Consider the following 14,525-nt stretch of genomic DNA (forward strand, 5'->3'; position numbering starts at 1 on the left):
ATTTTCTTTGCCCAAATCAGGAACAAAATAAATTTTTTGAGACTGCACATATCCCTAAGACAAGGGAATCAGCCTATGGAAATCAGCAGAGAGGATAGCACTAACACACTGCATTCCTGAGAAGGCAGACTGATGCTGATCAAACTTTTAATGCTGATCTCTTCCTTATTCTGTGAGACCTGTGAGCCTTAGAAGTTAACTCCTGACAGATAATTTGGTACCTTTACACCAAATATCAGGAAGCATCTAAAAAGCATGACTAAATGACTAAAAGCATTGTTGAAACAAGAAGCATTATACCCATCTTATGTGGAGTGTACACACAAACTTGGGGATTGATGGCTAGAGAGATGGAAAGAGGGACACGATCCAGGATCTTCTGCCTTACAACACAGAATAAATCCACTAGCTGCAGCTGTAAATTCTCCCTCTCTCCATGCCTTATTCCTAGAGCTGTGACTTTCCTCTTATGGAATCTTTTACCATGTGATCCAAATTGGCCCAGGAATGGTTAATTTCTTGCAGTGTATTCATAACAGCAGAAGAGACTTCCTCTTTCTTGTTTTGTACCAAAGAAAGACCACTCTGTTCCACGTTCTCTACTTCTTTTTCCTTTGCTCTTATTGATTCTTCTAATTCCTAAAAAAAAAAAAAAAAAAAAAAAAAAAAAGAAGGTACCTGAATATTTTTGCTTGTTTAATTGGCTAAATGATAATTTGATATAGAAAAGATGCCAGTAAGTTCCTTAGTTTTAAAAAAAAGAGACATGCTGGCATATTTTGACTTTTTATTCTCAAGGCATTCAGAACTCATCAGCAATCTAATTGAATATTTTATGTTCCCCTTAAAATCTAGCAGTTTGTTGTTGATTTAAATAGAAGCACGTCCTCTGCATAAAACTCCTGTATAATTTTCTGCTCTCTTGTAAGAGTAAAAAACTCATTAAAAATAGCCATTTTTAGCTGGGAAACTACCTATATAATTTCATAGCATGGTGCAGGGAGATCCAAGAAAGTCCTGCAGTGCTCTGACTCTTTTGGAAGCTCTGGGGCTTCAGGCAGCACAAACTGAGCAGAGTGGGGGCAGAAAGGCTTGCAGGCTTCAGGCCAGCACAGATTTGTGTTTGCCTGTCAGTGTGATACAGAAGGCACACTGAGAGGTGACAGCAACCTTGTGTTACCCCTAATTAACCAGTACACCATGTGATCTCAGGTTATTTTGTAATTTTCTGCAAACCTCTCCTTACTGAGACAAACAGATCAACTGAGAAAGAAAAGAAAACAACAGAACACTGGCCAACCTCAAACCCCATATTTTCAATAAATTTTATGCCCTATGAATACCAAAACACAACATGCAAAGCAATGTCTTAAGAAACTTTACATTGTAGATAGCTGGGCAAGTATTTGGAGCAAAATTCTCCCCAGTCTTGCAAACACTTGTTATTAACAGAATTTATCCCTGCACAAATATGACACACTTTTGTCTATGTACATATTCCTGAGAGCATTTTTACAGCACTATTTATTCTCAGCCTTTTTTTTTCTGTATTATGTCACATTTCTTCAAACATCTAGCCATGACCTTACTCCAGACCACAGCCAGAGTAATACATCCTTTTTTTACCAGCTGACAACAACACAAGCACTTCTAAGTTGAACATAATAAATTTGAGTTTCCAAAAAGTGGATTTTTGCACTGAAAAAAGTAATTTAACTTTATACAAGGTTGCTCCAAAAATCCAAATGTAAGATAGGCAAAAGTTGCAAACACCAAGACTGGTTCTCTTTGAAAAGGGCTTTTTAATTAATCATTTAATACTCATAACTGAATTAAAGACACTTCATTTTTTCTAACCTATGACAGGAAAAAACGGTTAACTTCACTTATTAATATGACACTATAATAGCAGCAACTACCATTGGTTAATAAATAAACTCCAGCTTTTGTACTAGTTGAACCGGATATCTGGGAGTGTCTGATACAGTTATTTCTTAAACAATTTGTTTCTCTGCTGATCAAAGTCTTGCCATTCATAACTAACTCCCCAAGTGTATTTGCTAACTTCCCTGACCAAAAGGAACCAAAAAGGTGATAAATCAGATTAAGCTTTGAACTCCAGCCAAGCACAGACTGCTGATTATGTCAGGCTATGTTAAATTAACCTTGCTTCAGTTGTATGGGTTTATCATGCTGAAACCATAAAGATTTTTGAATTAAAACTAAGCACTTCAGACAGATTGAAAACTTAGGCCAACAATTTCATAAAAAAATGTGACCTCTAACATATCTGGCCTAATTACCCTATATGCCTTTACAGAAACAAAGATGGGTTTAATATATTGCTGAATATAGAGCAAATTCTTTCATACATTTCATGTGAATTTACAGCTGTTCTTTTTGTGAAGAGATGAATTCTAGATTATATTTGTCTCATTAATTAAATTCATGCAGGAATTACATATAAATATAATATAAATATAAACACATTTCCTCACTCCCTTTTATGGGGATAAGAGCATCAAGATTTTGTGCATTCAGTTGGACAGAGTTTTAATTTCATCTGGTGTGAAATTTATTGTATGATATCTGGTAGGACAAAATACTTTTGAACAAAAATTATGTGATGCCTGATACTGTGTGGAGGCCTTGTCTATAAATTCAGAAGTATCTGTTCTGCCTATATACCTAAAAGCTTTAAGTCTGGCCTGACAGCTCCAGAGGTAAGCTTCTTATTATTTAAGTATGTGCTACTCTGAGTAAGTTGTTCACAGACAACTGCTGGGATACCCAGCTCACTGCTGTGTCACCCTTGTATGAATTCCATGTGAAAAACTGTGGTGGTATTGAAATTGCTGCACTTTGCCTCATCTCATCTTTGACCATCACAATCATGACTCTCTTCCCTTTTCTGCATGGTTAAATATCTGGAAAAAAAAAAAAAAAAAAAACAAGGAAAAACAATTCCCAACCTTCTGAATGAAAGAATGAAACTTCCTTGGACTCTAGCATTTTTCTCTGAATAGTCAGGTGGAACATATGAGATGGAAAAAGAATGGAAAAAGTGAGGTGTTGAGGAAAGATGGTAAAAGGGCAGAAAAAACCCATAAGACTGGCAAAACAGATGTGAAAATATATTCCTTTGATAGTCTTCTAGTTTAATATGCCCGGAATGCTTTGAAATTTCCAGTGTAAAAATAATGATGACTTTAGCAACTTTGAGACATTATGGCTCCTTCTCTTTTATTGCTTGCACCTTAGGAATGAAATCTCTCCTTTACTTCAGCAAAGATTGAGTCACTGACTTCACCAATATGAAGACTTCGCATGGATTTATCAAGTGTTGTTTCAAACTCGTGGAAAAAGAACACTCTTATTTATAAGTAGACATTACCTGACAGTCTTTCAAAGCATTCTGCACTGAAGCCTGGTCTCCAATTTTTTGTTGCTGTTTCAGCTTCTTCTCTTGGGTTTCAAACCAAGTTTTTAGGCACTGCACATTATTTTCATACTCTGTCCAGGATTCCTGCAAACTTTCCAGAAGCTGGATCTGCAAAGAAAAATGAGTACATACTTTCTCATACAATTATCCTTATTGTTGGGTCAATTATATAAATCATTGAAGACCAATGCAAAGTAGTGCCTTCTTGGAATTCAATGCTTTCAGAATTTAGAAACAGTATATACATTTAAGGAATATAACTAGCATATACATCTCTAGTATTTTTAATAGAATGAATAATTACCCTGGCTTCACTCAGCTTGGGGAAAAGAGGGCAAAGGAATCATCTCACTCTGATGTCCACTCCTTACAGAGAGGCATGGAGAAAGTGAAGACAGACTATTCTGGGAGGTACTCAATAAAAGGAGAAGATGTAAGTCACAAGTTGCAACATGGGAAATCCTGACTGGGAACAAGACAAAAACTTGTCCCCCACCAGAGTGGCTAAGCATGAATCAGCTACCCAGAAGAGTTTGTGGAAAAATCTCCTTGGAAATTTTCAAGATTCAGATAACCAAGTCCCCTCTGATTTAAATGTAAAGTAGCTCTGTTTGAGCAGGAGATTGACCTAGATGACCTGCAGAGGCTTCCAACCATTATAATCTTATTGTTCTATGCATTTTGAAAGTTCTCTCCAGAGCAGTTAGGTTTTTTCCTTTACCTTTTCTGTTATCAGGCCTTGCAGGATCTGCCAACGTCTGTTCATTGCTCCGAGCTGTTCTGCAAAATCAGTTTTGTCACTGCGTTTACTTTCAACATCCTGGCTGCTAATCTGTAGCACTGACTGGTTCACAAAGTCGACAGTCAACTGTTTGCAATTTAAATCTATCTTGAAACCCTAGGAAAAATAATAGAATAAACAAAGCAGCACGTAAGTACCATAATTTCTTACCTTCTTGCAAAACAGAGGAAAATTGTTGAACAGCTACATCTTTATCACAATTTAACTAGAAGGGTGTTTTAGCAATTGACCAAGGACTAGAAAACAAGTCCTTCCCACTGTAAGCAAAGAACAGGCTCAGCACCACTTGATGAAGCTCAGTAGACACAAGTTTATGATGAGATGAATCCCAGGGTCCTGAGGGAGATGACTGTTGTTGCCAAGCCCCATTCCATTATATTTGAAAAGTCACGGTGGTCAGGCAAATACCCAATGACTGGAAAAGGGGAAACATCACTCGTATCTTTACAAAGGGAAGAAAGGAAGATCTAGGGAAGTACAAACTGGTTAGCTCACTTCTGTATCTGGAAAGATCATGGAACAGATCTGATGGAAGCCATGTTTAGGCACATACAAGCCAAGGATGTGATCCAAGACAGCCAGAACACCTTTACCAAAGGCAGATTGTCCCTGACCAGTCCAGGGGCCTTCTATGGAATGACTGCAACAAGAGGACACTGACTGATGCCATGTACCTAGAATTCTGCAAGGGTTTTGACACAGTCCCAAATGACATCTCCAAATTAGAGAGACGTGTTTGAAGGGTGGGCTACTCTGTGGACAGGGATTTGGCTAGATGGATGCAGCCAGAGGGCTTTGGTCAATGGCTCTGTGTCCAGCTGGAGACCGGTGATGAGTGGTGGGGCTCTACTTTGGGACCAGTGCTCTTTAACACCTTTATCAATGGCACAGTAAAATCAAATGTATCCTTAGCAACTCTGCAGAAGACATGAAGCTGAGCAGTGCTGTTGATACAACTAAAGAATGTGATGCCATCCAGGGAACCTGGACAAACTTGAGAACTATGCCTCATGAAGTCCAAGTGCAAGGTGCTGCACCTGGGCTGGGGAGATGAACTCATTGAGAGCAGCCCTGCAGAGAAGTATAGCTGCATCGTGGACTGCTTCCAAAGAAGCCAGCAGTGTGAGGGAGGTGATTCTGCCCCTTTGCTCTGCTCCTGCAAGACCCTGCCTGGAGTACTGCACTCTGGCAGAACTAATAAGGTTTAATAATGTGCATATTGCTTTGGATTTTCCTAGAAATTAGGATAAGCATATTAAAAAGCATATTCCTGCCATAAGTAAACAGTAGAGTAAAAGTAATTTTGGCTTATTTTCCAAAATATCAAGTATTTTGCACTTCTAACTTGCATACAATACCAACCACTCCACAAAGTTGGTTTATTTTTTTTCCCTAAACCACTTGTATTTTACATATTTCTATATATTTAATTGTGGTAATAATGGGGATAATTTAAAAGAAAAAATTAATAACATTGCCACTCAGTACCTTGTACTTCTGGACGTAACCCTGAATTGCTTTCTGTCCTACTACATTTTTTATGTTTTCTTCATCCTGCTGAATTACATTTTCCATCAGCGAAATCCAGCTCATGACTTCAGTGATAGCATGACGAGAAGGAATTTTGTCCATCTGGAGCTGTTGAGATAACAGAACTTGTGTTGTGAAGAATATAGATCAGAATTCCTTGCTTTGCATTAACATAGTTTCAGTAGTTGATGGAGTACTGCTTGCCTGCATTTAATTACTCAAGAATATGTTCCATGACGTTTTTAGGTGGACTTTGTAGTATAAGACAATTCAGAGAACTACAGAATGGCATTGTTTTGTTTACTATCACAGACTCAGTTATTGTTTGTGGCTCTTCCTCTCTCCCTGTAAATCACAAGTTATTACTAACTCTGAGAGCAACAGTTTACACTGATAACCTCCTAGCAACTATATATTAAGGCAATTTTTCAACCAGTATAATTCTCTAAGTTGAGTATTACAACATTAGAACCCCCAAACCACACAACCAAAAGCCTCATGTGCCTGCACATACTAGCAAAAATCAAGAATGTTTTTAGATCTACTTTGTCTTTCATGGACTTGAACCTAACCAATTCCATTTGAACAAAACCACTGCCCAAAGCTGACAGAGCACAAGCATGTGAAATCCCTTTTTCCAGAAAGCATACCAATGTGTTGAAAAAACCCTCACCTGCTCTTTAGCTAAAATTTAACAAATGTAACTATGAAAATCTGAAACTAAGTCTGATGAGTACTAGACAGGCAGGATTTGAAATTAAGTGTAAGCTTTCCCACAATAAAACAAGAATAACTTTTTCCTTATCTTTCCTCACATGGACAAATTGAGAAAGGGAGCAACTAGTCAGTGCCAAGTGTACAGTCTTTGTTTTCTGGGATATCAAAGGCCATAGCTGGATTTCTTACCTGGTGCAACTTTTCTTGTACTGCTGGGATTTGTGTAAGAAGCTCTGTCCACTGGGTTTCGATGTGGGACAATCCTGCACGCAATGCAGCTGTATCTACTTTCTTAAGCCTGAGGAGTTGATTCCCAGTACTCAGGACAGAAGATTTCTGTGATGATTTAGCATCCACTTCTTTTGAAAACTCCTGTTAGCAGAACCATTTTATGTGGAAATAATTAGGTACTTTTATATTTTACTTAAGAGTTTCAAAACGTCAGAAAGATGTTTCCTCCTTTCCCTCTAAAATACATACTTTCTGTTAGTATTCACCAGCTATACTTCAGAATAAGTTAGAAGAAAAGTTGTGTGCAGTCATAAAACCATTTTCTGTTTCCAGAATCCTCAAGATTTACAATCCTTGCATATAGCAAAGAAGTGCTTAATGTGAACACACACCAGCATTCTGAAGAACAGCTTACCCACATACTCATCAATGATGAGAAGTATAAACATTTGATTAATCAACTGTTTAATTGTAATTGGAGACAAATAGGTGTCACAGATTCATGAACAACTTACCAAAAAGGAGTTCAGGTGGTCTCGGACTGTTTCTAGTTCCTGAGGAACAGTCAAAGACTGCTGGCTCCAAAACTCAAGTCGCTCCTTTGCAGATTGCAACCACTGTGTCAATTCATTTGATTCACTCTGATACCTGGGAAAATGTTTAAAGAAGACTGAAACAGCCATCACCACTTCTTGCCTCCAACTGAGCAGTCCTTCCTCCATGTGTTAGAGGAAGATACTGAATGCCTGATTTGAAATTTTATTTTTATCAGGAAGCTCCTCTTTTAGCCACTATGCTCATAATTTCTAACAGTGCCTTAGTTTTGCCTTTAGAAAAAAGCTTAGTGAAGGACGATAAATAGGTCCCAAGCCTCTTTGGACAAGCTGTAACCTCACCCAATGCACATAAAAATACTTTTCACTTCAATTGGAAGGCTCAGTCTTCCTAAATCTTTACCAAAAAGTATCTCAGAGCAGAATTTTTTTTTTCCAGAAACCATCTCCATATCATTTCACATGCCAACCAACTGATGAGGTAAGAGAATATGAGTGTCCACACATAAGCCAGGGATTCATAGACAAAGCTTTTATACTAGTATGAATGTTAGTAAGGCAGCGAAAACTCCTTCCATATCTGAAATGACACAGACCCACAAGTTGCAATGCATCCACTAAAACATGCTGAGGCTACTCATGTACCCAGTAAAGCACACAGCTTTTCTTATCAACCTGTATGCACACAGGCCTTCTAAATTATCACCTAAGGAAGTATTTTCTGATTTCCTCACACCAGCTTTTATCTGCTACATCTTTTATTACAAATAAGAGAGTACAACAGTACTTCTAAGGAACAGAAGAGCAGTCAAACTATGACATACATCTCAAAGTACTTTCTTTTAAATGCTGAATCAAATTTGTCTGGGTCCAGAGTTGCTTTGACCTGAAAAGCACAGGTGAAGAAATTTATATTTACCATTACACCAGCATTACCTTGTCCAGTGCTTCAGTATTGTTTCCAGCCTATGAAGCTCCTTGGTGACTTTGGTGGTGTTACTTAACCAGCATTCTCCTAGTTGGTTCAGTTGACCTTCAAGTTCTAAGCAGCTAACAGAAAAAAGGAGTCTCTTCCCATCATCTAGCACTTGGTATAATTTAGGCTGGTATTCAGTCAGGTTAGATCTCAGGTGCTGTAATGACAGAGGAGATGGTTAGAAAACTGCAGGTCTCTGTTACCACACTTTCTCAACATTCAGTTTCCTTTTACTGCAATTTGTTGCATATCCAAGGTCATCACAGAATACCAAGTTTTTCCTCTGCTCCAGCTCTAGAACACCCTGAGAACCATCATGCAGGTAATCTGCTCAAAAGTTGAACATGTTGCCACAAACCCAATCATGTCAGAATGTCTATTGGCTCCTCCTTATGATGAACTCCTCCTTCATGTAGGTATTCTATACTTGAAAAGAATCTTTGTGGGGAAACACCATTTCTGATAGAAAATTATTAAAACACCAGAACTTACTTTACCATCAGCTGAAAACCTGCCATCTACTGCAATGAACATTATTAAAGATGTCCAATATAAAATCATTAGCATTGGTTCCCTCTTCAGCCCTTCCAATCCCTGTCTTCAGCTCTCTGGACATCTCAGTCTTTTACTGATCTAACCTCCTGCTCTTCTTGGCTACAAACCAGAAGATCACCTCATCCATCCAAACCCCTGAACACAGAGACCAATTTTTATTGCACAAGACAGCAAAAAAGGTAATGAAAAAGGAAAGGCTGTTAATACTATTACCCAGAATGAACTGAGACAGATTTAATTAAAATGGTGACTTTTGGATGGATATAGAATTTGTACATGTGGGCAAATATACCTGCTAAATTCCACTGTAATTGCACAGATAGTATGGATTTTAAAAACATCTGTGTATTGGTATAAGTTTGAGCATAAAACATACATGCATTCCCATTTTTCAGTTCTGATGAAAGTAATCTGAATATAAAAGGTACAAAGGTACCAAGCTTATAGTGAGTACATGAACTTCCTGTCGCACTTACTTCCTCTTTCACAAAAATAGTTTTTAATAGATTAAAAAAAATATCTTTATATATGTGTGTCTGTGAATTTACACATAACATTTATACAGAAAAATTCCTAGGAAGAGACTTAAAAAAATTACAATATAATAATAAATTTATTATGATGGATCCTAAAGGTAAATGTGGCCAATTTATAAAATCTATGACATAATGGAACACAAGAATCTTAGTTTGAACAACCTAGTTTATGTAACTGAAAAGAAAAACAAAAGAAGAGAACTAATTTAGAGTCAGGACCAACACAAACAATGCCTAGTATCAAACAAAATCAAAACAATTCTCCCACACAATAGATTGCTTAAGTTGTCCTCATACCATTGGAAAAGCAGAAAGCTGTCTGGTAAAATAACTAAAAAGATAACACAAAGTCAATTTTCAAGAAAAAATTGACAGATATTTTTCTGTAAAACAAAAAGGAGAATGAAAAACCCCCAATTAAAAGGTCTAGGATAAGGAGACAAAACCAAAAACACTAGATCAAAGAGACAGGATGTGGTAGAAAACCTGCATTTAAACTACTTGTTGCATTTGGGGAGAAAGGCAATTTGAGGAACCACAGGCTGCTCAGTTCGCCTTGCTCTTTGCTCTCTGGAAAGATCATGGAGCACACCCTCCTGGAAACCATTTTCAATGACAAAAAGGACCAAGAGGCGACCAGGAACATTCAGCTTAAATTCACTACCAGCCTTTTATGACAAAATTATTGTCTGTCTGGATCTGACTGACTTCAGCATGGCCTTTGACACCACCTCCCACAGGACTCTCCTCTAGCAGAAGAAAGAATTCAGACTGGATACATGGACTGTTTGGCAGGCTGGCAATGAGGTGCTTTAGCAATCTCAATGCTAGTGATCAAAGGCTTGATGCCTGGCTGGCAGGTTGCAATGGGCAGAGATTATTGATATTTTATCCCAAATATCTTCAACATCTTAATGGCACAGATCATGGCAGACAGCATTCCCTCAGTAAATTTGTGGATGACACCAATGTAGGGAGAGTGGTTGGGACAAAAAAATGGCAGACTAGTTCCAGAGACTCTTTACTAAAGTTGAACTTGGAGCCTTGGAAGGTTGAAGAAATGCAACTTCTGCACCTGGGGATGACTAGCTGCATATCTCAGTACAGGTTAGGAAGGAAATTGATAGTGTATTTAACCTGGCAGCTTATAAGGCAGGCCACAGACTGTGAACAATCAGATGAAGTTATTTTATTATCCTCATCTAGATGATGCTGATGAGGCCACATCTACTCCATCTGACTGCTCTCTAACCCATCTCTCACTGAGTTGAGGAAGAAGGAAGTAGTCAGGGTCCGGTGTAAAACTAGTAAGTTATTTAGGGTTCTAGAGCACATGTTCTTCACAAAGAGGCTGCAGTGAATGTGCTTGCTTTAGATTGACAAACAGGAGGCTAAGGGCCGGTCTAACAAAGATCTACAGCTGTTTGTGGTAGAATTAAAAAGATGATAGAGGTAAATACTCCTCAGAAGTGCCCCACAATATAAAAAGGACAATGGTGACGAGCTGAAAATTGGTATTACTGACTGGGCAGTACAGAAAACCTTTTATAGTAGGTGGTGGTACAGGACTGCAACTGGCCCCCTGGTCAGCTGTGGGATCTCCTACTTTTGAGGTTTCCAAAGCTGCTGCTGATCCAACCCATGACAACTGTAATGCTTCAAGCAGAGGCTGGTCTAGATGACCATCAGAGATCCCTTTAACCCCTCTTTTCTGGAAAGCACCAACCTGGAAAAGTGTAATCCGGTCTGTAAGCCTGTCCTCTGTCTCTTCTACCAAACCAACAGTGGGGATGTTTCCTTCAACAGACTCCAGCTGTCTGGTGAGTTCCTGATAATCTTCATCCAGGTGCATCCAGGTCTACAAGCACAAATTATCCATGTACATGGTGAATCTGGGTACCTAGAAATTTTATTACTGTTTTTTTTTTTTTTTTTAATCTGAAATCCTACAACTAGCTACATGGTTGTGAAAGTATGGAAATAACAGCACAAAAGTCCAATGGATCTGTAAAAAGACACCATCCCTGTGCTGAGCTCAGCTTTTGGCAAGAATACACGGAGAAAATGCTCTCTTGAACAGCTAAAGCTAAGCAGGTTTTTAGACTTAGAGAAACACAACTTGTGCTGCCTGAAGATCACAACAGTTAAATAGAAAAGATTGGATGTAGTCTCTCAGTGCTTTGTGTGTATGACAAAATGGACTGAGGCTCATCAGTTCTGTCCAAGCACAGGAAATCAGCATTATAGAATATCCTGGTGGTTGATCACAGTGGAGGTATAGAAAAGGCCACAGGAATTCTTACCTCTAGAATGTATTCCAGCTCCACACCTCGTTTATGAGCCAGCTTTAATATAGCTGAAGCTCGTGTCATTATCTCTGAATGGGACTGAGTTTCCTTCAAGAGGGCAAGGCTACTCATCTTTCTAAAAAGTGTTTCTGTCAGGATCATGTGAGACTCCAACCCTTGAAAATATTCCTGAAAAATTCAGATGTGAGGGAGAGGGGGAAAAGAAAAAAGAAAATGCAATTGTTACTCAATTCGTTACCACCAAAAGAACATTTTAAAACCTTAGTAGTACAATCAAGTATCTACATAGAATTAGGTAAACTCTACACAACATCTCATGAAATCCAACATAAAGAGGACAATGGTCTATTCAAAGAAAGGAGTCAGTCATTCTTCCCACACAAATTCCATCCTGACCCTCATTCCATAAACAAAGCCAGTTTAAATCAGATAACAACCCCAAAAACTTATGCCTAATGAAAATGTGGAAAATATTTGTTCTATTTGTGGGTGGTATTACCAAATGCAAATTTCTGTTGAAAATAAATGGAGTGGTGGACGAAATTGCTTTACAGCATGACTGGACAATACTAGGAGCTGGTTATTAGAATAATGAAGAAAATGCAATCTATCTAGGTTCATCTTCAACAAAGCATTTGAAATTCAAGTTCATTGGCTCCAATTTAAAATACAGTCTGGCCCACTGCTCTGAAAAGCTCACGAATCTTCAGGAACAAAAAGTCTGCAATTTGCTCTTCATCAGTGTCCTGGTTTTGGCTGGGATAGAGCTCATTTTCTTCTAGGTAGCTGGTACATCACTGTGTTTTGGCTTTACTACAGGAATAATGTTGATGATACACTGATGTTTCGTTTGTTGCTGAGTAGTGTTTATCCCAAGGCAAGGACTTTTCAGTTTCCCTTCGTCTGCCAGTGAGGAGTGAGTGAGGAGCCTGGAGGGACCATGGTCAGGACAGCTGACCTGAACAGGCCAAAGGGATATTCCATACATAAGAGCATCATGTTCAGTATATAAACCAAGGGGAGCTGTCTGGAAGCTGCTGATTTCTCCTTGGGGACAAGTTGGCTATTGGTCAGAAGGTGCTAAACAACTGTACTGTACATCATTAATTATTTCTTTTGTGTTTATTTCTGTCTCTCTCCTTTCCATTACAGTTATATTGACTATTTAAATTATTTTTATTATTAGGCTATTAGTATTAGTATTAATCTCTCAACCCACAAGGCTTACCTTTTCTTTCCAATTCTCCTTCTCCCCAAAGAAGGAACACATAAGGAGGAAGCAGCTGTGTGGTTCTTAGTTTCCCACTGGGGCTAAACCATGACAATAAGCTTACAGTCATTACTAGTCCTGAAATATGTCCTGTTTTCTTACCTTATGTTTTTCAAGCAGTGACTGAACCTCTTCCTTGGAAGAAACAATCATTTTCTGGTCACCAGCCATTTTTTCTTGGCCTGTTTCTGCCAGGTCAGCCAGGTCCTGCAAGGCCCGCTCGTACTGCCTCTTAAGAGCCATATTCTGATTCAGATCGCTCCGCCTGGATCCAATGATCCTCAGCAGCTCATCATACTTATCCTGGGGGGCAAAGGGCAGCAGAGGTGATTCTTATTGCACACCTTACATGTCTTCCTAGAAGCAGCTTCACTGTCCCTGTACTCCCTGGAATACTAGCAGAATAACATTTATTTCCAGCTCAAAAAGAGTTTGCAGATATACTGACCTCATTGATAAATTAACTCACCATTTAAAGAAGAAAAAATTAGCAAGACTGACAACTATTTAAAGTACATGCATTTGGAGGAAAAAATAGCAGAATCCCAAAGGCTTAATGTAAGTAGCAAAGATTTGGCTTAATGCATCAAAAAACAGTGACTACTGTATAATGCAGATACTGTTTACATTTTATTTTTTATAATGTAGAGGATTGCATGGATTGCGTCATGGATACAGACCACAGGCATCTCAAAGTCAGGTTTGTTTCCTTCTCCTTCCCCAGAATCTTACTGGTAGCAAGCAAGATACACACAACTTACTGTAAAAACCAAAGCAAGCCCATACTTTTGATCTACGCAAGACATTCCAACAACCAAAATATTTCCATGATTATTCAGTGCCACAACAAAGTGCCCACCCTCAGACTGCAACTGGCTCTCCTAGCCTTAAACAGAAAATTGTGAGAAGCAAAACCGTCAGAAAAAGCCAAAGGAAAGATTTTCTAAAAACTGAGATAAAGAGGAGGGAGCACATAAATTGAGAGGAAAAAAACAACAAATGAACTCAAAACTCCCAAACAAAGCAGGAGGAGGCACTAAGACCAAAAGAATAAATAACTGGGCAAAAGACACATTTCTTAGTGATTTATTTCTTAGTCATTCATTTTTAATTGATATCACCATCTTGTTGGCTTAGTAAGTTTATGGTCCAGTTTCAGCTGTTTTATTTGCTTCCTATTTATCATTAAGTCATTGTAAATGGTAAAATTCAGCCATAAACCCTCTCCTTCATATTTCCTCAAGCGTTCCCCTGCATCAGCCAAACTGCTTAAAAAGGACTTTTAACAGATTTGCAGAAGTTGTGGATCAATTGCCCACGTGTATTGACATGAGAGGTGTTCTAGCAAAAGCAGAACATTTCCAGTTTCAGGTCTCACTTCACTCTCCAACCTCCTTTACCCCCTTCCTTCTTTAAATGACAGACGTGAGACAGTACTAAACCACAGCTCATCAGACTCTGGTGAGAACAGGGATGAACCTGCATCAGACAAATTCATGTTCACATGCCTAATGTCATCTGTGTGAAAAGGAAGTGGACAAGAGCTGACAGAAAACATGTTTTTGTAGATTTTTACAATTAATACTGCTAATATCAGAGATGT

The 14,525-nt window shown here is 38.5% G+C and overlaps 1 protein-coding gene across 1 annotated transcript in view; it reads right to left on the reverse strand.

Moving 5' to 3' along the window:
• Positions 1-14,525, reverse strand: part of SYNE1 (spectrin repeat containing nuclear envelope protein 1) — a 284,134-nt gene that overhangs the window by 55,207 nt on the left and 214,402 nt on the right. Inside the window, 10 exon segments of the mRNA XM_056488586.1 lie at positions 484-639; positions 3,395-3,550; positions 4,164-4,340; positions 5,733-5,882; positions 6,681-6,863; positions 7,238-7,370; positions 8,213-8,409; positions 11,070-11,201; positions 11,647-11,820; positions 13,025-13,225. Coding sequence (XP_056344561.1) covers positions 484-639; positions 3,395-3,550; positions 4,164-4,340; positions 5,733-5,882; positions 6,681-6,863; positions 7,238-7,370; positions 8,213-8,409; positions 11,070-11,201; positions 11,647-11,820; positions 13,025-13,225 — 1,659 coding nt within the window.

The sequence above is a fragment of the Oenanthe melanoleuca genome, chromosome 3 (genome assembly GCF_029582105.1).
Source record: "Oenanthe melanoleuca isolate GR-GAL-2019-014 chromosome 3, OMel1.0, whole genome shotgun sequence".
In the NCBI taxonomy this organism is placed as follows: Eukaryota; Metazoa; Chordata; class Aves; order Passeriformes; family Muscicapidae; genus Oenanthe; species Oenanthe melanoleuca.